At 40.0% G+C, this 27,170-nt stretch overlaps 1 protein-coding gene across 1 annotated transcript in view; it reads right to left on the bottom strand.

The window, feature by feature from the left end:
- Positions 1 to 27,170, bottom strand: part of inpp4b (inositol polyphosphate-4-phosphatase type II B) — a 97,564-nt gene that overhangs the window by 13,560 nt on the left and 56,834 nt on the right. Inside the window, exons 7-11 of the mRNA XM_070855907.1 lie at positions 20,875 to 20,979; positions 16,087 to 16,195; positions 8,142 to 8,325; positions 2,029 to 2,364; positions 1,038 to 1,176 (exon numbers count right to left, since the gene is read on the bottom strand). Of these exons, the coding sequence (XP_070712008.1) occupies positions 1,038 to 1,176; positions 2,029 to 2,364; positions 8,142 to 8,325; positions 16,087 to 16,195; positions 20,875 to 20,979 (873 nt within the window). The remainder of the gene's footprint in view (positions 1 to 1,037; positions 1,177 to 2,028; positions 2,365 to 8,141; positions 8,326 to 16,086; positions 16,196 to 20,874; positions 20,980 to 27,170) is intronic.

Here is a 27,170-nt window from a genome sequence, read left to right as displayed (position 1 = left end):
AGCCAAAAAGCTCCTCTTAAGCTAAAATTAGCTGCTGTTTTGTGATGGAAACAGGGAAATCTCAGGTAAGTCACAATATAGTCACCATATGTTGCCAATGATAATGATGGACAAGGTAAAGCCTTTTCTGTATTATGTTACACCTGAGTACACTTATAGCACATCACAGCATCTGTTTAACTAAAGAGAAAAACACCCTCAACACTCTACAAATGAACAGGAGCCGGTTATACTATAACTATATCTGTTAAATATATTTAAAGTTCTCCAAGTTTTGTATTATTTTAACTTTCATAGATAAATAAAATATAACAGTTGATGTCTAAACTCACTGATCACTGATGTTTGCATGTACCAAACATGCATGTTTCATTTAATCCTTTAATTACCACATATAAATACATTTAAGACCAATTTTGGGACCAATGGTGTAAAAATCGATAACTACACTAAAAAACCCACAACAAGCACTCTGCTGTGCCACCTGTTGGTGGTGTTGTAGGAGATTTCACTCTACATATTTTGGACATGAGCTCCAGAAAGTTGCTTGGATTATAAAAAGAGGTTTACATAGAATAGGTCTTTTCCCAGAAGGGAAGACTATATTAAAGCATCAGGTTGGCTTTGGCTTCTGATTCTGCTGCTGAAGACATTGACTATCTATGACAACAAAAAAAAGAAGAAAAGTGAACCTGATAACCATGTTTATATTGAAATTAAATTCCAATTTAAACAACTATAAAAAATGTAAAAGCTGACACACAAGTCTAGTATAAATGCAAGTGTATCATTGGAAAAGTGGGTTAGAAAGTGGTGGGATGGATATCTATTTCAGTAAAATACAACCTTCATGTGGCTGGACTCCAATCATGACAGGCCGCTGGTTTTTGCCCAGTGGTGGGAGAGGATTTCAAATGTAAATACTGAACAGCCAACGTCAGATAACTAGACAAATAATAGGTTTCCCAGTGATGGTCAGATACCTGCCAATGTACCGATATTCAAACCCATACACATTTAAAAAAGCACTTATTTACCAGGGTTGTGTGAGGTGATGACATCAGCTAGCTGCTGCTCAGGGACTTGCTCCTGCTTTCTGTTGTCTTCCTCCTGGAGTTTATCCACCATGGCGATTACACAGTTGAGACATTTGGCCACGTTGGCCCACACTCTGTCCTAAAAGAGCCAAATCCACAATCAGCTGTCAGATCAGCCTCACTGCTTATATCTCCCTCTTTCTCACTCTGACTGAAATAGTGAAATAGAAGGAAACAAAAGCATGCAACAAAAATTGAACAGAAAGCAGTTAGAACCATATAAAAATACTCTTTTCTGTTGGAAAAACTAAGCAAAAAAGGTGGCTTCTTCTACAGTCTAAACTGGCTTCATGTCCAAAAGGTCAAAAGGAAATGGCTGTCCGGATATTCTGAGATTACTCTCAATGTGTTTCCATTGTTTTCAGCTTTCTCTTTCTTTTCCTGAGCTCCAACTGTTATCGGATGAATAGATGCTTTCACTTTCATATGTGTACACAAATATGACTATCCAAATGTGTGTGGATGTGCATTGTAAGTGTTGGTGTGTACTTGGGTCTTCGTAACTTCCAAATTATGGTTTCAACATGTTATGATGCTGAGGAATATTTTGAGAGATAATTAGGCACTGGTGTGCAAAAATGGTGATAAACCCCTGCAGTCAGTGTGGCGGAAACAAACAAGCAAACAGTCATACACACTTCAATGAAAAGAAGCAGCGTGGCTCAGATTCAATGACAATCATACCACAAAATAATCCTCGGTCAGTTCATTGCGATGAAATGTTTAAACTCAATGGGCAGAACCTCATTAACAAGAGGTTGAAATGCAAATCTGCTTTTGCCAGTAAATCATTTGCCACTATAAAATTGTTTATCTATAATACAATAATAGTTTCAGTAATATATTTTATAGATAAAAAAACCCCAAAAAAACGTTTCAAGTCACAGCTTTGAAGGATCTCTTAATGACTTAGAAAGGCAGTCACTCTCACCCACTCCTCCTCGTCATACTCTTTGTGGTGCGGTATGGAGTCTTGATGTTTGGGCGGCAAAAGCACACCGTCTCCTCTAGTCGTGGTTTGTGATCCTTCAACATTATTGCACACCACTGTGCTGTCAGTGACCGATGTGGCCAGACTGTGTCCCGGTAGTCCCTGGACTGGGCTCTGATTCTGGTCACTGCACTGTTGGACGTGGCCTTGATGTTGGCCTCCTTGCACCGGGGTTTGCTTCTGGTTCTTAGAAACGTACCCAGGCCGCGCTGCGTGCAGTGCTAGTAGCGCACTCTTGACCAATTCATCCTTAAGCGTGTGAACAAACTGTTCCGTCTGTAGCAAAGAGAGAGATAGAGAGATTGGGAAAAAAAACAGAGATACTAAGTTATTGTGGGATAGAAAAACAAATGAAAATTTAAGCGCTGAAAAAGCAAAAGAGACAGCGTAAGTGGGAGATAGAGAGAGACTGTCACATTGGTGGGGTGAGTGGGTGGAAGAAAATACTGGTGGAAGCGAGCTTGGAAGTGGGTGACTATTTACTGAGGAAGTGAAAAGAAACAAGGAAAATGAACACTCTCCTTTACCATAAAGTAGTTGCTCTCCATTACCGCAGCACAGCCGGTGAGCAACAAAAAAAGCAACAAACAACAAACAATTCAATTACTCCTCCTCCAGCCTGCTTCTCCGAGGAGCACACCTCCTTTGATCTCAAATTCACCAGCTACTGTAAGTTGATGATGATCCTGCTACCAAGGAGCCTCATGCTCGCTGGCGCCACTGCGTAAAAAATGATAAGGGCTCTCCAGAGTAATTGAGTTAGCACTGCAATAAGCAATTTTATTACCACAGCAAAATGCAGTCTGACAAAACACGAGCCAGCCCCTCCATGAAAAGAAGCCGAAACACCCTTTTCCTGCTCCTTTCCTCCTGATGTGAACTGAATAGTGAGTATGTTGAGACTGCCAGAAGTTGAGGAAATGGCTTAGTCAGCAAAGAAGTACATAACTGTGGAAAAGAACCCAAGGCCGGTCCTGTCCGGGTACTAGAGGCGCTTTGTGAGGATGTCACAAGGAGGAGATTCCTTTATTTGGCTTGTGAACCCTTAAAATGAAGCAATAACGACCTGTAACCCGTTTTAACAGACTGTTTGTGTAAATGACCTGTCAGCAGCTCAACAAAGGAGTCATTTACACATCTCTGGTTGTGTCATTTGCATAATTATCCATTACTCATCAAAAGAAAAAGAAATGAACTAAAAAATGTCTGCGTAAAACAGAAATGTGAAATTTTCTCATATAATCATGTCTTGGAACCTCTACTTTATCTTGTAGCCCTTTGGTAATGTAAGACCCCAACGATCTTCACCATCTCTTATATTCACAATGCTGGCATCACCATATTTGTCCAATCATCTTTCTGCCCATGTTACTCGAGTCAATCAGGAGCATCAAGATGAGCCAGGAGGTACACACGTGGAAATTATGATTCACTTTGCTGATCATACTGCTTCATTCAGTTCAGCTCAAAGGTTTGTAATTACTGAGTATACAGTTAGTTCACTTTTCTCTAAGCTAAGCAATCACGTCATATGTACATTACTATGTGAGCATAATGTAACTCTGTGACGTTTAGCATTGGTTGTGATTGTCCTCAGGTCAGTATTAAGTTCAGTCTGTTGCTGGTTCAAACTAGGCCTACACCAGTAATGTTTCTAAGGTGCACAGCTCAGTTGCCAACTGTGTGCAAGAAACTCTTCACACCATGATGTTTCTGCAGCTTTCGCAGTCTTTCAGGAAACTCTTATATTAACTACGAGGTAATAACGGCTCGCTCTGGGGTAATCATGACCATTTCCATATGTGCCAACACTTAATGAAGATGCATCAGATCTGTGGGGTCTATAGTCCTACACTTCCAACTGATCTCTGAGTTACTTTGACCACTTTTCACAGATCTAACTCATTACAGCTTTTACTGAGAGGAAACTGCTGACTTGCTTTAAGGGTGTATCTTTTACACGTTCCTCTTATGATGCAGCTACAATCTGTTTCAGCCATTAAGGAAACAACACATTGTTCCAACGAGGCTTGTTTAACGTTCTGCTCTTGATTTAAAAAAATATGAGGACCGCTATCCACATGAAATGGCCCATCTGATGAATGTTTGAGCAGAGAAAGCAAATTATGACTACACTGAAAACACCATTGTATTTAATTCATATCCATTATAATTGACTTGCACAGATACAAATGAGTTCCATTACTGTAAGTCAGTGATGTGAGAGCTGAAATCTATGGATAAGACTTCTTGTGTAATTGCCTAAGAACAAGCGTTTCAACTGGAATATTATTCTGTGAGGCGCGCCATTGTATACAACAAAGTAAACATCATTTTAAAGATAAAAACGTCCAAATGACTAAAAAATGAGCCATGCTTGATTCACTTGCCAAAACGCTTAACAGGATCTGGAAATTCAAAATGTTAATTCTTATTCAAATTGAACTCTGCTTATCTGACCTCAATGTTAATTTGCTATCTATGAGACCATGTATTATTCATTATCTTTCCTGAGATGAGTGAACAAAGCCACACACTGTATTTAAAACAATCTGGGTCATATTTGCACTTCTTAACCACAGGGTCACAGAACTCATGTATTAGAATATACCAGTGCTCATACAGCAACTTTTTTATTCCGGTTGAACTTGCTGTTTCATTAATGCAAGTCATTAATATTTGTTGTGGATAAAGGGGAATTTGTTGTGTTACAAATCAAGCATATCAATTAACCAACCAATCACATTCCTATGTATTAAGCCAGTACCCTTAGATCAGGATCCACAGCGAAACGCAGAAAACATTTCAATGAATCACTGTACCGCGGGATACATATAGATATTGTGTTCAAAGTGAAATATCAGAGGTGAAGTCTTTTGGGCAAAGCAGAAAAGCATTGCACCCTCATTTTCTTACCGAGGCTAAACCAAAGCAACTTTACTCCTCCACGTGCATAAAACTTCTCCTTAGTGTAGCTCATCCACACCTACCTGTTTTAGAGATCTGAAACGCTCATAATCCCTCGGGAGAAATTCTGTTGCTAGTCTTTCTTCACTATATCTGCTGCTACGATCTTGACTGAGCAGAGGTGCAAGTCAGAAAGCGCCTCTATGGACTGCAACTGTGAAAAAATAAGTTACATTTGATCTGAAAAAGAAGAAAACTGTAGGGATGTATTCACATCGAATGCTTTTACCCTGAAGGATGAGCGAATTTTGGGTGAGTTAAAAATAGAGCTTTTTCACTCAATGTAACTTCACTTGAGCGGTGAAGGGAGGCTAAATGGATAGAGCTGGTCAGATTCCAGCTGCATTTGGCTGTGAGGACACTAACTCACTATTGAGTATATGACCTCTACACACCATATCATTTAACATAATCATGCACATACAGAACCCACAGCTCTTCCCAGGTAACAGCGGAGACATATAACTTGTCCTAGGACACAGCTGGAGGGAGGGGAGATGCATTGCAATTACCTTTTCTCTGTGATTATTATCAGAGTGAAATCATTACAATCATCAACAACAGAATCATCACTGTATATAGAGAAGTAACAGCACATCTGCCGTGTCCAACATTAATCAGAATGTGCCCAGGAAAAGTATTCAAGAGTGAAATATTGCATTAGGCCTCCAGTCAGGCGACCTGAAGCAAGACCGAAAAAGTCATTCAGCAAGCAGTCTATAAAAAAGGTTCTTACAACCCCCTGCTTTTCTCTGCAGGTGTCTCATCTTTCTAAGATTCTCTGAAGATGTGACTCACTGTCTTTATTGAAGAAAACTTCACAACCACACAGCAGAGATACGCTCTCAAAAGCATCCACTTTTATTTATATGTCTGTAAGAGAGATATCAAATATCTGTCTGACAGTAAGTGTGAGTATGGACATTTTTTTCTCAGTGTGTAAACATCTTTTCTCCCTTTTTTTTTTGCTCATTTAAGGTTTTTAGGTGAGTTTTTCTGTATCTCCCTCATATTAAGGGCCAAAAGATATAGGGTGTTGTGAGCTGCAACTAGCATTCTATTCAATCAGCTGTTTAATACAAAATCGAAATACCTTTTTTTCCATTTTACAACAAGATGCAGTGTTTAGTACCAAGCTACACAGGGCAAATCTACCTATAAAATACAAGCATGAAATATATAGAAATATCAATCCATCCATTATCTATACCGCTTATCATCAAGGGTCATAGGGGGGGTGGAGCCAGTCCCAGCTGACTTTGGGCGAGAGGCGGGGAACACACTGGACTGGTCGCCAGTCAATCACTGGGCCAACATATAGAGACAGCCAACCACTCACACTCACACCTACGGGCAATCTAGAAGTATCTGTCTATTATAAACGTGGACAACCTTTAACACATTTGAGAAGGTGGGACCAAGAAATATTTGGTAATTTTGTTGATCAAAATCTTTGCAGAATAATTTTCTTCCAATTAACTAATTCATTTTGATCACTAAATTAACTGTTTCAGCTCTAGTATGTTGTTAAAGCAACAGTTTGACATGTTGGGAGAAATGTTTATTCACTTTGTTGCCAAAAGTGTGGTATGAAGATGGGCATCACTCTCGCACACATTTAGTAAATATGTAGCTGAATGAGCAGCTTATTAGCTTAGCTGAGCATAAAGACTGGAAACAGGGAAAAAAGGTAGCCTGGCCAAAGGCGCCAAAATGTGCATACCAGCAGCTCAAAAGCTCAACTACATGTAATATTGGTTTGCCACTGGTTTCCTTGCAACTGCTCCTGTCCAGGAAACAGTCCGGCACATAAAATCCCTGTAACACTTAACATTACGGTTGTTATATACATTAAACTGACAAGATTTAACATGTTCATTTATGAGCTTTACAGCTGCTAGTAGGCAACCTTTGTTACCTTTGGATAGAGCCAGGATAGCTGTTTCCCTTTTTCCAGTCTATATGCTAAGCTAAGCTAACCACTGGCTATGGACAGACATGAGTGAATAAGCACATTCCCCAAATTGTCTGAGTATAAAGGCAAATAAGTGATTTATAAAAGTGACTCTACTTGACTTCTGCATGATTTCTGTGATAGATGACCAGATGTAGAGGAAGAAATATTTACATAAATCATGTGATGTTGTACATGATTGGAGCCTTTGGGGCTTGAACAGAGTGATGTCACTCAAACATCAGCTTTTAAACACACGCAAACTCAGTTTCACACTTCCACCACACACACACACACATAGCTTGAGATTTTAATCAGAGAGCAGCCCTGCTTATGCTGACCAGGCCAGGGGTTTACTTGGCCAATGTCTGCATGTCTAATCAAGGATGAGAGGAAGTGGTGACAGAGCGAATGTACCAATTAAGCAGGCTGATTGGGCTCTATTCCACTGTGGCAAAAACAATCTCTCTCACAACAGATTGCAATCTGACAGCACCAGATGTAATTCATTAATTATACTGATAAAAACGCCTCAACTCCATAAACCTCCATGCTGCTATTCACTTTTGTTAGTTTGGTGTTTTATGATGAGTTATGGATTTTTCCTGAGGTTGTCTGTTTAGTGTGTGCATGTGTGTGTGCTCCTGTGGGGAAGCAACTGCTGGATTTAAAGTTTTCAAAACACCCAGTTTTCAAAATTTATACAGTTCGTAGTTTTGTTTGCAGTGAAAATTGCATGGTAGTATTACCAGGGTAGGTACTAACGTACTCTTATAGGAGAACTACTCTGAGGGGGCAAACATTTAGAGTGTCGCAGTCAGTTTAGACCAATACATCCACCTGAATATCTCCCAGACTGCAACTCTGATGGGAAAACTCTTTGTTATAGGCTTAGAAGCAGAACCCTTAAGCAAATAATTAAATTGCTTTTGAGCGATTTGGGGGTTCAAATGAACTTATTGCTGAAGTTCAAGATTAATCTATAAAAGGCTTTTCAGGCTGGGGCATTACCCGACAATGTTTGGTGATGAGTCCAAGAAGAGGTGGTATTGCAGCAGCCTGAGGCCAAAAGGAATTAAGGGATTGTTTAGATGGAAGTGAGGGTGGATGGAGGGTTTGGGGGCTGCCTCACCTTGTCAGAAAGGCTCTTGAGTGCATCTCTCAGTCCAGGGGAAGAGCGCTCCTGGGCAGCTTGCAGGAGCTGGTCCGCTAAGCTTGTGATGAGGGGCTGGAGGAGGCTCATGGTGCTGAGTACCTCCTGAGCTTTGGCTGTGTGCTCTGGAGAGTAGTAGATACACTGGTAGGCAGTGCTGAAGCTGTGGTGGAGGAAAAAACACATTAATTCAGATTTGACAGATCTCTCTGCAGTTGCATGGTCATGGGCTGGATACAAGTGCTGTATCAGTTTTGAGAATACATATAAAAGTGGCTCAATTCTGATTCAAAAGAGCTAGACACACAGTGGTGAGATTGTAGCCATGCACTACAGAGGCACATCCCATGTTTGTTTAAATCAGAGCTGCTGGTTTCCTTAGTGTCCAGTTGCCACCAGCGCTTGCCAAAACTAGCAGAGTAAGAAGAAACAGTATTTGATATCAAACACGTAACAAACTACACTGCAGCATGCTCTTGTTGAATGGCTCAAACTCAAACATATACAACTGATTAAGGAAAGGTTTTAATGTTCTCATCTGATCAAAAGTGTGAGAGGTTGATCATCACTGTCTGATGTAAAATGGCTGGTCACTGTGTTGAGGTCACGTAATGACAAACAGACAATGGGTTCTTAAAGACTATAAATATTACGTTATGGTGCACTTATTTTCTACGCAGATTTCATTACGTGTTGCTATTGTACTTTTGCTGCCTTGAAAATGTACACCAGCAATGCTTTCCAGGTACTCAGCCTGAACTGTCAAATTGGACCTGCAGTCCAATGTCAACCCATTTTTGCTTTATGAATAATTAATCCATTCTCCATTGCAAGGGAGCTATTTAATCTCAGACAAAAACACCTTTTGTCAGTTCCTAGATTCAGGGCAAATCTCTCCAATCAAACATTCTCCTCAGGTAAAGTTCCAGTGACTTTCAATGAGTTTCCGCTGACTTCCTGCCATCAGACGTAGCGAGGAGTGAGGCAGTCATTTGCAACCCTCCCAGCTAGTTTAGAGTCAGCTCTGCAAGCCTCTATGTAGGCCAGACCCCAGAGCCAGATCCTAAGGCATAATTGACATAAGAGAGAGGGAGAGACAGGAAAGGAGGGGCACATACAAAAGGGATGGCATAATACAGTATTCTCTGCAGCGCTCCTAACATTTTGCAGAGAGGGAAAGAAAGCTGTTCTTAAGAAGTCGCCTTGGGTTCAACATCACTACCTGATGTATCAATAAGCTGGAACATCTGACGGCCTTAAGAAATTAGGTGTAGTATAGGTACTAGCCACTAACTATGTCTTTGACTGGCTAACTTTAAATCTTGGCCTTGTCATTCCAGCTAATGAGCCCTCTGGAGGACGACCAACCACAAGCTCAAAGCTAATCAAAGGAATCACTAAGTACGAGAAAAACACAGGGCAAACAGTGCGAAATGCTCGACCGCACAGAATGCCACCATTTCTTCTTGAAAACCTCTGTTGTCCCCCATATCCATGAGCATACCTTCAAATGCAAAGATTTAAGCCAAAGAAAAGACCACAACTGAATAATCTATTGCAACAAAGTAAAGTCTGTAAAACCCCTTTCATCCCCTGTGAGCTCTCATTCGTCTTATTACATTATGCAGAACTAAAGAGAAAAAAAATCCTACAGGACTGCAACAATAGAGAGACTCCAGAAAAGAGGCAAAGGAGAAAGTTGTTGGAAGAGGACAATTGCTTCAGCGACTGAGATTCAATAACAGCCCTGTTGACTCATAAGTACAAATCCAATCCCATTAGGGAGCCTATGCAGGCAATAATGAATGTTGGGACCTGCCACCTGATGCTAGAGGACAGAATTGATCCCCTCTAAGGCTGGCTAAGGCAAGAACTTTAATTGCCTCATCAGCATTGCTGTCTGTCCAAGCGGGTCTACCAAGACAGCAAACCATGCAAAGGTAAAACAGCATAAATCTGTGAATGCAAACTTGATGAAAGGCCAAAGGGGATGTTGCACACTAGGATCTGATTGTCATTTCAAGCCTCTGGTATGTTTTCCATCCCTGATGTAATTTGGCAGTGCTCCGTGCCAGGTTTTTAAAACATGGTGCCGATAAAACTGGGTGGATAAAGAAATGCACAATATAATCCAACACCAACAACCCTACAGAAAATACTACCTTTGTGGAGCTTCTAATGTTTATCTTCTGGTGAATGTGTGTCTGAGATGTAGTGATTGAAGCCTTGGGTAACGTCTGAGGCCATAGTTTGTGGTGCAATTGGAGATATTAATAAAAAACATACACACACACGAGCAGAAAATCCACCCACATCTGGGTCTTACGTTGGTGGGACTTTGCCTCAGGCTTACTCACAGTACACCTGAACTCCTAAAAGACCTCCATCCTACCAAATCCTTTAGTTTTGATTAAAGAAGCACCCAGAAAAACTTGTTACTGTTTGTTTGATGTAGACCTATTTCATGCTCAAAATCTGGATGAATTTCTTTTAAGTTAAACATTTTGTTCTTGGCGTTTGATCAGCCTATTTTAAGTGTTTGGTATCAATAGAAGGATTTTGCCTTGTAGCAATATGTTATCTACAATGAACACCAAGAAAGTGGAAAATCCTTTGACAATAAAAGAAAAGGTTGCACAGCTTTTTGTACTTGGAGTATGTGTTTGCTGATTCCTTATAACAGCAATTTTTACACCAGGCATTGCCTTTATTGTGAGCAACCAGTGCATACAACATATGAATATTTATTGGGTGTGAATGTGAGCCATTTGTCCTGCAACTCTGTAAAGCTTAAGTCTACATGCTATTTATAAATATTTATGTGTATATCTACAGACCGAAGAGGCTCATTAGATTACATTTCCATACAGGCAGTGCAGAGCATTTCAATTGAACTGGTTTTCTCTTTTTTTTCCCCCTATAGGGACAAACAGCGGACAAGCACATCAGTCTACAAGATTGTTTTTTTTAAGTGTTTTAACCATATTGAAGTTAATTTTCACTGTGCCACAATGTGAAATAAAGACCAATGAAACTCACTCTTGCATGCTAGAAAATGCCTACATTTATGCAAACTTACTTTGCAGTTGAGTTTTCTAATGTGTCCACAAATTGCATCTCACTTGAATTATCTCAAATTGGAGCTACAGTATACAAAAGATGTATTTGTGCAGACATTACACAGTATACACAAATTATATATTAGGACTCATTATCTCTTTATCTTAATGGTGACCAGCACACTCCATCCAACCAAAGCCACCTGCCAGCTCTCATATAACAGTGCACATGTACATGGTGAGCCTGCTTTTTGTGATATTTACATCACATCATTTAATTAGTGGGGAACTTATAGACTCTCTCTAAAATCACACCAACCCATTTTATTGTTTGACTGTTTTGCCACCATCATTAAAAATTCTTACCTGTAGACGCATCTAAAAAAGTTACGCTAATTATGGCACTACTTTCAGGATACAGGTTAGAATGTAATATTTGATTTTCATCAGCATCTTCCCACTAAAACAGCTTAAAACTTAATTTGTGCGTTTTTCTGACTTCAATTTCATGTGCCAGATCTAAACAGCTTTCCAATTGATGCAGTGCTGTGTCCTCAAGACAAATATGGTAAAGGCTGATGTGTGCCTGTAATGAACAGCATGATGTGGAACAGTAGAGCCGAAACATGACTAGTCATATAACTGTGCTGGTTAAAGTAAAAAAAGAGTGTATGACTGAAAAAAGGAATTGCTGTATTTGTGGCTCAAATCAGGTTTCATTACTGTAATTTGTAGTTTACTCAGACATGTAAAGACCTACATAAAAATAGTTTTGTTCTCTGTTTGTCTGTATTGGTGCATGTAAGCTAATTGAATACAATCATATCTGATTCCAAATAAATTGTGAATTATTGAAGGAAACAATGGAGACTGCTGGATATTCCATATGTTAAGGATCTTAATGCATCTGCCTTGGAGGCATATTTGGGTTTTACTGTAGTTGAACTTGTAACTATCCACGTCCTATGCGATTTTCCTTTTAGGTGAAGATCCAACAGACTCCATTACATGACGTCAGTGTTTCGTTGTGTTGGTGGTGGAGGGGGGGGGTTGCAAAGCCATTAGCAGAAACTACTGTCAGACCCCAACACACTCACTGATAATGTATGATAATGGATTCTTCTTAATCCCGACTCATTTCCATGTGTACCCTGGTTGCTCCACGTGCCTACAGCCATGAAAATACCGAACGTGTGCTGCTACCCCTCTGCACAATATGTGCAGTGCACTTGACTCCACTTTGCACCTGCACTGTGACTCATTTGTGGCACAACACCTCATCAGATAAACTCAAGTCCAGGAGGAGACTCCAGTCTAATAGATTACTAAAAGCATCAATGTGTCTAGGATGAACTTCCTCCTTGGTTTTCCTAAATGACCATAAGAAATTGGTCATAACTGTAATGAGAGGGAGAAAACCACTGGGCCCAGCGGCCTAATTAAACTAGCATCTCCAGCGCATGGCTAATTAATAGTGGAGAGGAAATTAATGAAGAGCTTGTGGCCTGCTGCTGACAGCCAGCAGGAGTAAAATGCAGCTACGTCAGCAGAGAGCCCTGCAGCACTCCAGGTGACTGCCAAAGCCTCCTTCGTCATTTAGACAGCACACTCTAATCATGGTTCTTACACCAGGCCACTGCCACATGGCCACAGTAAAAATACACACTCTGCTTTAGATACATGCTAGAAGATCTGATCTCAAACCAGATTCTTTTAACTGATTCTTTAAACTCCATCTGTTGTTGAATCCTCTACTGGGCACTGACATCACATCAGTTATCAGAATAAGAGCCAAAGCTTTCCTCAGTGATTCAGACACAGGCTAGAATCCCTGATCTGAGACCAGATAAACCTCAAGGCTACTGCCAGTGCCCCTCTTCATCACCCACAGAACCTGGAGCAGGCTGACTCCAGAGCAGGCAAAAAACTAACAAGCTGCTGTCCATCAGCGTGGAGTCCCAGTCACTGCCAATGTCCTGTCTCTGAGCACACACAGTAATCCTGGGAGGAGGCTATTTTGTTGAACAACATGCTGCTAGTCACATTAAATCTGAACATCAGCCCCAAGAGACTCTATTAAGTGTGGGCAATGTAATTCCAACCACCCTCTGTGTCCCAGAAATGTGTCATTCTGCAGTTCTGCTTGACCAGGAGAAATGACAGTGCTTCCATACTTTCTGTTATGGAGGACAGAATTCAAAGACACATGTACAAAGGAGCTCTACTGCACAGCTTCTGCCCCCACTAAGCAGAGCTGACCTTACAAACAGGGGTATCTCTAACACGCTATTGAAAAACTGCACACAAGTCACTCCTGTATCTCTCCTACTCCCTTACATGTGCAATAAACACACACACACACACGCACCATATCTGCCCAGGTAGGAAAAACTGAGCAAGGTTCAGGTCTCCAAAATAATGTGTTGCATCGTTATGCATATTAGCTGAATAATTCAGAGCAGGCTGTTAATGAAAGATTAGACCACCTCAGCAAATCTACAACTCTGTCTATAGGGTTCAATTAAAAACTGATAAAAATCCAGTGACTTTTAAAACAGCCATTTAAGTAGGACTGCATGCTTTAATGAAAGATAAATGCTCTTGCCCTGTGTGTACATGTGCAGGGTTTCTGGAGGAATACTAAGTGTAGCTATTGATTAAACCCTTTCCTGGTCCATCCAGAGAGACAAACTACATTGCATACTCTGGTCATTGCCAAGTTTGGCCAATGCAGGTTTTTAATGGATCTGGAAAGAACACCCCTCCCTCTCTTCTAGTGTCCAGGGAACAAAGACGAATAGGTCTTTTATTGCCCTCCTGGTAACACCTCTGTGCTCAAGTTTTCCTTTTTTTCCCCTTCCTCAATCCCTTTCCATCTTCTCTTTGATGAATTAATATCACATTGAATTGCCAAGTCTCACATCTCGCCGATTGTTCCCTTTTTAATCAAATGTGATTACAAAAGGCTGCTTCTGAAAAGCGAGAAGACATCCTGGGAGAAGTATAATGAGTTAGAGTCTGTGTGTGCATGCACACGTGTATCTTTGCTCTGCTAAAACGAGCTGACTTTCTGTGCAATTAAGTGACTCTCAACTGGACTTGTGCACATGACTACAGCTCTAAACATTTACACACAACAAAAAAACTCATCAGACCCCTCTAGGCTAAATATTTGGTCAAACGTTTTGTGCATGCATAATGAAAGCATTTTAAACCATGAAATAATGAATGTTCCTAATTTGAAGTAATCACGCACTTTCATTACAATGGCCACTGTGAAGACTTTGTGAAATCACGGAAAAACTGACTTTATTTCTATTTCTGACAATGATTGACAAATGACTGCATTCCAGGTCAAACATGGATAAGGCCCAGTGCAGACCGTAGTCAGTTAGCCAGGCGGAAAATTGGAAAATTTAAGCTACAGTGAGTCATTAGCTAAGTCAAATATGAAACAAAAAGCTCTGTCTCCCTGGAGAATTCTCTCTGAAGTCTAATCTCACATTCAAAGAAAATGATTTCACTTCAGTGGATTCTCGAAAATATGCTAGCCTTATCATAGTTCATGCTAGCAGATAAAAGTGACCATCTTTGGCAAATTCAGTTGTGCACTTTAGCGTAAAGCAGTCCTTTCTTTATTTTCTATTATCAGCACAGGCCTCCAACTACTTTTCCCATCAACTTATCCATTTCATACCCACACCTCACCTCTCTCCATCCAGCCTCTCTTCCCCTCTTTCTTGAGCCGCAAACTCTGTAACTAATTGGATCTGGCATGGTCTGTAATGACTTTGCACTCTATGGGGAGCTTTGGGAAAAATCACCCTTCATTTCTTCTGGCATCACTCAAGTGACCACATACCGAACTCCTGTGACATATACCTCCATCGTGCATTGAAAGGGCAAAGACAGCAGAATTTACAGGATACTGCCGATCTCAGGTCTGAGGAAGTCATATGGATATGCTGTCCTTGAGGGCACTTTCAGTCAGTGTATATACATAGAAATGTATCTTTGCATCTGTGTATACAATCATAATAGTGTGGTCTCATTTTATTCAGTCAACCCTGAGTGTTGGTGCAGCCAGTGTTGTCAGTCAGTAAAGGAAACAGAGAAGAGAGAGAACTGGTTCAAAGCCACAGACTGAACTCAATCTAACATAACTCAATGTGAGAGACTCCCTGTGTGTCAGTGAGAACTACTCACAGAGTATCTTTAGTTTAAGCACTGGTCTGAGAAAAACCAGTGTATTACTCAGACTTCTCTGTAGTTTTTCACAATTTTGCAGGTTAAGAACTCTCCCCCCTGTGAAATATTCAGCAGTCACTTATTATTGTTGAATGGAATGCCAGAGAACTCAGTTTTTGTAGAACCGATATTTGTGCCACTCATTACCTCAGATGAATTTTTTCTCGAAAAAACATGGTTTTGAATTGAAGTGCATATCAAGAGTGAGCTCCAGCTGGCAGCTGGGTGGTTCTAACAAAATGTGTGGCTCTTCAGTGACAAGTTAACATACAACTTCAGGAGGGAGAAAAAAATGCTTACCAGGCAAAAGAACCAGTAAAGAGGAACTTCTGACTCAACAAACCTTTTCCATCATGCCTGTTGCCTCCAGTCAAATTGAGCTGTCAGAGGCAGTGGAGTTCCAGTCTAAATTCAGCATTGCTTGGGTGTAAGTAACTGTATGGGGCTTGGAAAATCAAGTCCATAGGTCAGGGACAAATTCGTCTGTCACCAACAATTATGACCAAGATATATTCTTTTGTCCATACGAGCCTGTTTCCACCTCAGCATGTGTATTAAATCACCAATGCTCCCTCTGCACACCATGGTGTACCGGTCTGCAAGGTGTTTTTTCCTACCTTTTTTTCTCTGCTTCATATCTGCTAAGGAGACGCTGCAGACCGCCACTCTTGAAGCCCTGGAAGTGAGCTGCAGGGGCACCGACAGTGACAATGTCATAGAATGCATCTGTAAGGAGAGAACATAGAGATGATGGGATTTAGAGAGCTGTATAATACAACACCTTGGAAACACCAAAAGACCTTGAGGTGAAAAAACTGAAATTCAAAAAGTGAATAAATAAATTACCCTCATCAAAGTGTGTTTCTCAATTTAAAATACCCATCAGCTTCTTTTTAAGTCTGAATTTGCACAATACCCTCTACAGGAATACTTCTAATAAGTGTTATACCAACAGTTAATTATACCTGACATGAGGATTGATTCAGTATTTATGAGTATGCAGTGCAGCTGTTTCAGGGCTTTAGTTCAAATTAAAATGTTGAAGATAATTGTGGGCTTCCTGGAAGATGTCGCCTTTTGTAACCTGCACACAGTATTTTTTTAAGCCCACGTATATGCCATGTTTATACACACAAAAAAGGCATGACATTATTCTGCACTCTGCCACTATATTTGGTTGTAGGCGTATATGTTCCAGGCTGATTTATATTGTGTCTCGATCACTCAATTACTAGTCATCTCTCTCCAGCCATCTTTGGGTCTTGATGTAGCGCTGGTCCCATGCTGAACCAGAAGGACGGCCAATGTCACAGCGCTTCATTCCAATTTGCACACCGCCGTCAAAAGTAAATAAACACTTCACAGACAGCTAGGCAGGCACAGAGGTGCTTATAACAGGCCTTGTTTTGAATGAGTAATGGATGAGGCTGACAATTAAATCAGAAAAAAACAGGGAGGAGGGAGAGTGGGTGGAGGAGGGTTTATGGAGGTGAATATTTTGGTGTGGTTGAGTGCCAGGTCAGTTAATGAACACCTCCGGGAAAGTAACAGAGCACAGCTCCCACCACAGGAAAGCACTGCTTGAAAAAAATTGTTGAAAATAGAAATTAATGACAAAACACAGCTCCAAGTGTTGTAACAGAGATGTGAATGACAGTGTGACCAAACCATCCCCTAACAAAACCACAACAGACCAATGGTGCTTTGATGCGGGGGCTTCACCACTACCCATAGCTCCTTCCATTAATTATCCCTGTGCCTGGTCATGAGGCTCCCTGTCCGCCACACGTTTGGCCCCTGGAGTTTTCAGATGTCCAAGATCCCTTAATTGGTTCTCCCACAGCAGAAGTACACTGAAATACAATGGCTGGTTTCAGAACATCAAGCACAATGACCAATTTGTGCTTGACTTGCCTGCTCTTCCACACCATCTTTTTTTTTTCTCAGTAAATCAACAACAGAACAAGCTGTGTCAGTATTGAGAGGACAGTTGCTTTCTAAAAGAGGAAATTGATTGTGGCAGTCAGGATGAGTGGTTATAATTCATACTTAACCCGTTCCACAATCCTGTTTAACAATGACAAAACATCCTTTTACTTGACACAAATGAGTGCTGAACAATGCTTTCACTTCAGCTTTGCCAAGTTGAGCTTTTTAGGCTGAAAATATTTTGCAGTTGTCATTTTGGAGACAGAAGACGGCCATTCCCAGCAAAACAAATGAATGCTGCTTTGAGCTCAAAGTGTTTTTTCCCCCCCCATTTCTTCTTCTTACTGGATGATAAATCGACAAAATCAAAATGAATGGTTTAGCGTCGCTGACTGGATTGCACAGCCAAGCTCAATGAAATGCATCACTTAAGAAAATCAAATGGAACAATAGAACAACTGACTACAGTTGGAAGCTGAGACTCAGACTCACCGAGGCTCCAATAAGGAGCAGGTTCCAGTGTTTCCTGAGCCAGACTGATTGCAATCATTTATTCCCCGTGTTTTCCTTTTTGAAGTGAACAAAATGTGCCATGACCAGGATATAACGGTGCATTAAAAATATAAGGTAGCCTGATATTCAGACTGAATGTCCATTTTGTTAAAACCTTCTTGTTAGGTATTTTTTGTGTGGAGAGTTATTATGCTCATTTTTGTTGAAACAGTTTTAGAGACATGTAGATTCAAATGTATGATCATTTTTAAGGCTGCAGTTTGTGGTGCAGTTAATCTGTAGTATTCTTTTATTTAGCTGGCACTTGTTGATATAAATGCATTGACAAAATAATAGAAACACGCTCAGTATAACACAATACAATTTAACAGCACCACATACTGCAGCCTCCAAAATTACCATGAAGAGGAATCAACGCCTCTCTAAAACAGTTTCAACAAAACAAAATATATTTCAGGGCTGTTAGGTATACCAAATAAAGTGGCAGCTAAGTGCATGTTGCTTATGAAAACACAATTTAATTGTTGCCCTTGTCATTTGTGTACAGGTCATAGGAAAAACACCTGGGAGCCAATGGTTAAATTGCTAAAATTCAGGTTGCATTCATGACTGTGTGTTTTTTTTGTGCATTTTTGCTTTTGTGCGATAAATGACTAAAAATAGAAACAGGAAACAGAGCAGAGCAGAAAGAGAGGGTGGAGTGTAAATGACATGCAGCAAAGGTCAATGGCCAGAGTCAAATGGGGACTCTGTGCTCATATGCAATGCGTCTCAACAAGTGCCACCTGGATGCTCCCATGTGTTCCTAGTATAGCAAAGATATCAGTATGATAATTTTTTTTTTAAATCGCAAGTTGCAACTGAATGAGAAAAAAAAAAGCATCAAAATTAGCTTTGGCCACAAATTTATGTGTAGACAGAATATCTACAACATCTACATCACATGCAATAACAACAGCATGTTAATGGAATTTTGTTTTCCTGTCACTATAAATATCCTGATGAACATGAAGTAAATCAATAAAAATGTGGGTATAGATTACAGACAGATAACCTATGATATATGAAGTAAATACGCAGTCATCATTATTGTCAAAAGACAACTGCACAGCCCAGCATGAGGAATGTCAGTAGCACAATATGTTTGCCAAACTTAAATTTGAATGATTTTCTGCACACTGCATGTCTATTGTCCAGTGAGGTCTCTTTTCATGAATCGATGTAACCGACTTGTTTGTGACCCAGCTGCTCATATGATATTTGACATCACTGCTTTTTCAGTATTTCCCGAATTTCTTATTAATCATCACGAAGCATCATGGAGAGCGACAGAGATCTCCAGGTCCTACTGCAGTGTCCACGCTGTGGTGGAGCGCACATGCACAGACACACATCAGCTAAGGCACCACTGTCTGGACTGGAGTCAAGGTGTGAATTGAGCCCACAGAGGGTAATTATCAGGGTGTCTATCAGTCAATTGACAAACTCCTCTAACGCCCATTTCATCTTGATTTTTCCTCCTTTGTCTGCCTGACAGTACAAGACAGCTACTGGGTTGTATGATGACTTGATTTTACTTATTTTATCTGCCATGCCTGATGTCTTCACTGAGAGAACCACAGTCTATGTCAAGGTTTGCCTCTCTTCAACTTTCCATCAATCATTGAGTGTCTAGTTGAAATGGAGCCCACTCACAGATAGTGAGGCAGCAGTTAGTCGCTTTAATACACTGAGACAGTTCCAGGGCAATAACAGGCTCTGCCAGCGAGAGAGCAGCGGTGAACGAGGCAGCCTTGTCTTTCTCTCCCAAAAAACGCAAAGGGCTTAATTAGTGTTTTGTCTTTCTTTCTCAAGCCAAGTTAATTCTCACCTTTCAGCCTGGGTGATGACCTAGAACCACCCTGTCAGAGCCCTGTGAGTGTCTGACAGATGGAAAAGTCAGGCATAAAGAGGCAATAGGTGACAACCATAGTGGCTTATGGAAATGTGTGTAATATGAGACCATCTTTCCACAATACCTGCTTTTTCTGGTTCATAAATTTCAGGTCAAAAAGCTATTGAACTAAGTTACTTTTGAGCAGGTTTGCAAAATGTTTTAAAACAGCTTTAATCAATATTTTCATACTAAAGATGTGACAATGGGGTTGCTCGTAGTGATGAACAGTGCATAGCACCGTTCTAGTCATTTCGACCACTCAAAGAGCTTTTGCATCACATCCTCATTCACCCATCATTAATTCAGGAGGAATTTAAGTTGGAGGAGACTATTCTTTCACACACAAGCAAGTTGGGGTTCAGTGTCTTGCCCAAGGACACTTCGACTTGCTGACTCATAGGAGTCGGGGATCGAACCAGCAACCAAATTGAGCAACGCTCAATGGACGACCCACTCTACCTCAGAGCCACAGCCGCCTTAAGATAATTATCATCTGAATCTGCTGCTCCCCTCAAATTATGGAACTTTAGAACCAGAACGTTACTCGTTTGGTTCACCACTCTTATAGCATCTTTTTTGGCTGTAGCAGGTGGCTGTTTTGAGTCAAAAAAAAAGCCCTAAGAACCCAGTGTACACTATCTGCTCATCACTAAATGACAGACAGACAAAGTTAGCAACAAGCTGGTGAGCATAAGTGGAACATTTACCAGCTAAAGGGCCAGATACTTCCCTCAGGAATGGGTAAAGACCGAAAACAGATTGAAAAGAGAGTAAATATTAGACAATATTGTGTCCACTTCAGACAGACACAAAAATGACTTTAAATGAATTACAATGTTGCTCCGTTACTGCTGGATGTGTAAATAAACCACTGTTACATCATATAGCCTTAAAACCTGAAGACATGCCAGTGTTTTGTTCACAACTCTTTTCCATGAGCCCCAAGGGGCCCAAAAACAGTTACTGCAGGTATAAGTATAACATGTGATAACAATTCTAACACAAGTTTAAGGCAGAAGTGTCATACCTGTTTTTCTGGGGCACGTCACCCTCATCCTCTGGGTGTGCAAATTTATTGGGATGAACTCCAGAGATTTTTGGGCTTTGCAGCAGCTTGGCTTGAATGAACGACCTAAAAAAGAACAAGGACACACAAGCTTATGTCATAAAACATAATTGAGTAGATGGATGTTTCAAAGATAAAAACATCAATATGAAAGCCTCTTGTGTTAGAGAAAGCCCTTATTGTTTGCTGCAGCTATACTATGATCTTTCAAACATGACTGCTTTATGCAGCTTTTGTCTTTATCACCTTGTTTATGTGCTTATGAAGAGAGTGACAAAAACAGATTAGCAAACCTTAGACAATAAATTGGATTGGTGTTCAAATGTTCTCTTTGATTTTCCAATGAAAAGAAAACCCTTGTGCAATTGGATGACTTGAGATCTAGTTAATGAACAACAAAGAGACAAGACGGAATACATAGCACCAAATTAAAATCCATTTAGAGTAGAGGTTGTAGAAGCAGCTGCAGTGCAGTTTCAATTATACATTGGAAGGATGTGGAGATATTCACAACTTAATTGCACACTATATTCAAAGTAAAATGGTGACAGAGAATGCATGAAATCAGATGACTTCTTTCATTTGTTTCCAATCAGTGGTTGTTTAATAAGGATGCTTTCAGAATAGCCCAAAACAAAGCACGGCACATGTTTTTTTAATAATATTAAAATATTAAAAAACTAATTTACCCAGCCATTTTCCCAAAGAACGCATAATTGTGACGCAAAATGTCACAAACTACTTAAAACAGTAAGCTACAAATTATTCTTTGACCTTATGTTAGAATTCAAATTATGTCTTATTATGTTAAACCTCATTCCCCTTTTAAATGCCCATGCAAGATCATTTAACACACATCTGCGTATATCAAATAGAGAATGTATCAATTAGAGATCAACGAGCTTCTCATTTTTTTTCAATCAACTGCTTAGGACATCCTCTAATGTGCAGTGTAATCCTTTAAGCACAGATTTGCCCTTTGCAGCCACTACTTTGCTCAATATGTCCAATTAAAATTTTCTGCCAAATGATACTCTTTGTTTGTGGCTTATAGTTAAGCTCAAAATCCCAATCTGACACTCTGTGTTGACTGCTCAAATCTCAAATATGTAAATAGGGTTGATGAGCCTCTTTGAGATGAGGCTAAGCTTTCAAGAACAATCAAGCAACAGAGGCAATTTAGAAATGTTGTGATGGTTGCCGGTAGAGATATGTCACTTAAAATAAAGCTATTCAGAACAGGTACAGAGGACCAAGAAAGGTGAAAGAAAATTGTCATATCACAAAGTTTCATCATCTAGTTTGGCATCAACACGTTTGATTAAATGCTCTTTTAAGACACATGGCTTTGAATTTCCTATCTAAGGTGTTGAATTAAAGGCAGGGTCTGTAATTCAATGAAGAAACAAGCAAGAGCAGCTAGATTTTTAAAGTATTCAACCGCCTCAAAAGGCACTCTTATCAAAATTTGTATTAGTAGTAAAAACTGCTTGTGTAAGTTACATGTTTTCTATCTTGTTGCATCTGTTGTATTTAATATGCTTGTGTGAGTGATGGTAGGGTATGGTACGGTGAAGTCGAATCTGTTCCTTGTACTGTAGCTTATGATGTATGTTAATTGCAGCATAGAGACAAAAACACTGCACTTTCCAGCTCTTTCATGTAGCCATAATTCTGCTTTGTGTTCAGGGATACTAAAATGAGCAGTACATATTCTTTTCAGTCCTCTTGAGGCAACAGACCAGTATGGATCAATCAAAGCCCATGGAAGGTGCAGCAGAAGGTTTATGTTAGCACAGAATCTAAGTGAGAAAACCTGTTACCTGAGATTTCTAACACCATTTGGCAGCTTCGTCGTACATAAAAACAAATCCGCTGCACCTCCATTATTATTTATAATGCTGACCCACTCAAGCTGAAATGTGTTACCTCAGAAATGGATAACACCTTTGGCTCAGCTGGAGCTGACAGTAATGTGGCTTATTATTTTCAAGCACTGGAAATCAATCATGTCTTCTTCCTAAGGTGCAGCTACTTATCAACGTGCAAATGTAAACAGATGCCATTTCTAAACACTCAGAGTACAATCTGTGGGCTAAATATAGTGAAGACTAAAACATAAGCTCCACATGCGGTGCAGATGGGATTTACAGGAGCCACAAGGGAGGTTGTAGTGGGAAAAGAAGCATGTATTAAATATAGGCTCATATATAGCTACTTGAATTTGAACATGAATTACAACTTGACCACCAAGGAACTGAAAAATCATTAATGGCTGCAACTAAACTTCTCTTTATTTTGTTAAGATATTTCACTGGCTGCATTTATCTTAGTATCAACATCCTTAGACCTGCTCCGTCTGATCGTCTCTCTCTCTGCTTTCACCAGCTGCAGCACCGTGTGTACCATGTGTATATTTTGTGCATTTACCATGAATGTTTGGTTTATTAATAATTAGATATACTCAGGTGGAGTTGGCCATGGTAAACATCCTGTAATCAAGATCACTATGTTATTATTTCCTTTCTGAGCTCATACAAATCCCACCTCTGAACAGCACTTATGAGCTCTCCTTCACTCGCAGAGTGCGTCTGGAGGGCAGTATCAGGCGCAGTCCATGAGCTGCCTGTGTAATGAGCTGCTGTCTTGGTAATTGAGACGCCGAATATGCACCGACTGCGGCCGCAAACTCAATGGAAACCGCAGTGCACATTGGCGCAAAGCCATTTTCTTTGTAAACAAGTCCCTATATGCACTCAGTATTAGGTACAAGAGAAATATTAAACCATTGAAGAATACATAAGTCATCTAGTTTACTCCTTAAAGCCAAGACAAGCACACTGTGAGGAGTCCCATAAAGCAAGTGATGTGATCATTTGTTCAACAGAATTAGAGGAGTCTAGACCCATGCTAGTGGCTCTAGCTCAAAGCAGTGGTGCTTTGAGCTAAATGCTAATTTCAGCATGCTAACATACAGTGACAATGTGAGCTTACAATGGCAACATGCTGATGTTTAGTGGGTCTTAGTTGAGCATGTTAGCATGCTGCAAATGACCACTTAACACAAGGTACAGCTGAGACTGAGCAGAATTATTTTTGCAGGGATCTGAAGTTTTGACCAGACGATTACACTGAATGAAATTGTAATACGAACACTGTATTATATTTCACGGCTGTCAATTAAATTATCCAAATGTCAGTGTCATGGTGGGGCTAAGAGTAAAAGCTAGGGGATCGCCAATCTGGGTACCATGAATGTCCAAAATTGTAAGATCCATCCAATAGATTTTTCAGTAGACAGACTGACATAGCTATCCACAGCTCGCATCAAGTGTAGTTAATAAAACTATTGACCTAAAAACTGCAATTGTCTTCAGCCAGATACAATTAAACTGATCTCCTAAGTGTACATCAACACATTCACTGCTGGGAAGAGTTGTTTCTAAAGGCTAACATTTAAGTCAGTGGCCAGGATGTCATCCCTGCTCAGTAGACTCCCACTTGGCTGTAGAGCTCTGGGGACCAGGCTAATCGAGCTAGTGACCGTTGTAGGTTAGATGAATTAGTCATATCAGATCCCCATCTGTTTGCCCAGGTGGGCTGGCTATGTGACAGAAGGGCTGTTTGCCAGTAGAACTGATCAACATCTGGCGACTATCGCTTCTTTTAATCTCTCCTGTCATTTCTTTGCTCTTAGCCACTTTTCTGTATTCCTTTGAATCCCCCAGAAGACGAGCAGCCAATATCTTCTGCTTCTAGACAATTCTGACCGAGCTGAGAAGAAAAAAATCAGGATCACAATAACAGCAGTGGGAAAGCTGAGGTCTGTTTAAGCATGTTAAGGGGTTCATCGTCATGGTCCTGTGGCGTTGAGAGCACAACAGGCTTTTTTAATCAATCCACAATTAGATGTTGTAGACATAGAGGAAGATTGGACACATCCTGTGTGAGCACTGCTGTGACAACACTCTTCACATTTTGGTCATTGTTTTTAAGGGCATTTCTCTGTTATTTTTAACCTAAATAATAAAAACAGACAATGTCTGTGCAATCCACAGCATCTTTACTGGAGGCAACAGACTGCAGAAACTGCTGTTCTAATACAGATGTTAAAGAGAGACAGTAAGATACGAGCCTTAATCTACAATATGTAGCTCTGGGCCTAAAGCTGTAGTTATCCCACAAGTGAAGTTTAAGAGTGACTGACAGTTTTGTGCAGAGAAGTGCCGGCAGCATTAGAGGTCTAACAAACACTACGCTAACAGGATTATGTCTGTGCCTTATTTCGCCAGCTAGTAAACAATGAAAAGTAGAGATGATTAATTTATGAATGGAATACAGTTATTAGAGCATCTTAAGTGTTTGCTGAGGTCAGCTCATCATTAAAAATGGATAAAATGGATTCAGTGAGGGTGCTGAACCTGAACATGGGGACTGCTTCTCTACTTTATGCCACTACCTACAGCTTCTCCAACTTTCTGTTTTTATTTTCGTTCTTGCAATAAAAATAAAGAAAAAAAGAAAATAACAAAAACCTACATCTGACTTATATGCACAGATCACTAATTCTTCTTTTGCACATTAAAATCCCTGAGATTCAGGATTGACATTAAACTATGTTCGCATTAGCGTCAGCCTCTAATTAATATAAATGCAAAAGAAAATCCTATTTAAGTACTGCAATCCTCATGCAAATACCAACCACTTTGAAACCATAATTAAAAATGTAAAAAATATTAACCCTATACTGTATTGTTATTTAAAGACCTACTGTAGGTACTGCCTTAATGTGACAGAAATCTGTATGCATAAGCTTAAAAGAAATCATGACTATATTTAGTTCTTGATGAACATTTTGAAAATAATATTGATCCCATGAAAGCATTAATTTGTGCGTACATAGAAGCTCAGTGATTTTTTTAAAGTTAAATCTCTGGTGACAGATGCTACCGCCTTTAGTCGTCACCATTTGTTTAGTTTGTGTAATTATCTCCTCATTCCCTGTCTTCACTCACCCACTGGTCTTCACACTCAACCCACCTCCGCACTCTGTCTGTTCTTGTCTCCGCTCTCCACCTTTTCTTAATGATATTACTTATCAATAATTAATCTGTAGCAGCTTGTCCACCCAACTTATTTAGTGATGTCAGTCATCCTGTTAAGTTAATGCAGGGCTGGATTAGAGAGGTGAGTTGGGCACAAGCTTCTCCATCTATTGCAGCATTGGACCACACAAAGAACATGTCAGGAACCATAATGACCAATGCCCCATTATCTATTTCCCTCGCCCTTAACTCCCTCTGTCAGAACTCAGGGAGGCAGCGTGGAGGCTTAGCAACCATAATCTCTTATCAACTGGGCAGCAAAAAACAGCAGAGAAAATATCTCATTATGGGGATGAGAGTAAAATTAATCAGTAGCAATAAAGTTCCTATGTCTGTAACAAGTTAAAATATGCATAGGAAGAGATTATGGAGAGGGAAAGAAACAAATCCAGAGTGTCTATAAGCTTTTTAACGTCTGTTTTGGTGTTCCTGATAATAATCCTGAAATAATCAAATGTTTAGTGTTGTTTTTCACAATAAATGAGTCTGTGACCTTGAGGCCTTGTGCATATTTAAGGCCAATGCCTACTGTCAGCACAGTAAATGTATATGTAAACTGTCTGTACAAGTTTTCATCCTGCTTTTGAGTAAAGAACATAAACACAAATACATCGACTGCATACTTCTAAATACTTTTCAGACACCCAATCATCAGTTGAATTCTGTGACATGATCACATGTCCAATATTTTAGCAGCAAATGAGCAATAACCTAATCATTTTCTGTGTTCATATTAGAGTGGATTCGCTTTTTTATGTAAAACAATTGCAAAAAGTGTGCAAGTAGAGCACCAAAAATGTGTAAATGAGATGCAAAACTCACATATTTTTGTTTGCGCATGGCTGAGGTTTGTATCAGGCCTTATGTGCAATGCAAGCGTTCACTTCAACAAAACACAGACGAGCACATGAGCACACACATTTCAACTGCTGCTGATGAAACCTATGTTGCCATGGAAACTCTTTGACAGCAAATAGATATATGAAACAACTTCTCACTAAGCTTGCCATTGACACAAATCACCCATACTCCATTCTTCATCTCAAAGGTGTCTTCTCTTTTTGGACTTCACCTAACCGAAGCTTTTAAGTTATGATCAGGCTATGGTCATAATCAACATGAGGACACGCTGGGGAAGATTACAGACATTAT

The sequence above is a fragment of the Pempheris klunzingeri genome, chromosome 3 (genome assembly GCF_042242105.1).
Source record: "Pempheris klunzingeri isolate RE-2024b chromosome 3, fPemKlu1.hap1, whole genome shotgun sequence".
Taxonomy (NCBI): Eukaryota; Metazoa; Chordata; class Actinopteri; order Acropomatiformes; family Pempheridae; genus Pempheris; species Pempheris klunzingeri.
This window is presented reverse-complemented; position numbering and strand designations above follow the sequence as displayed.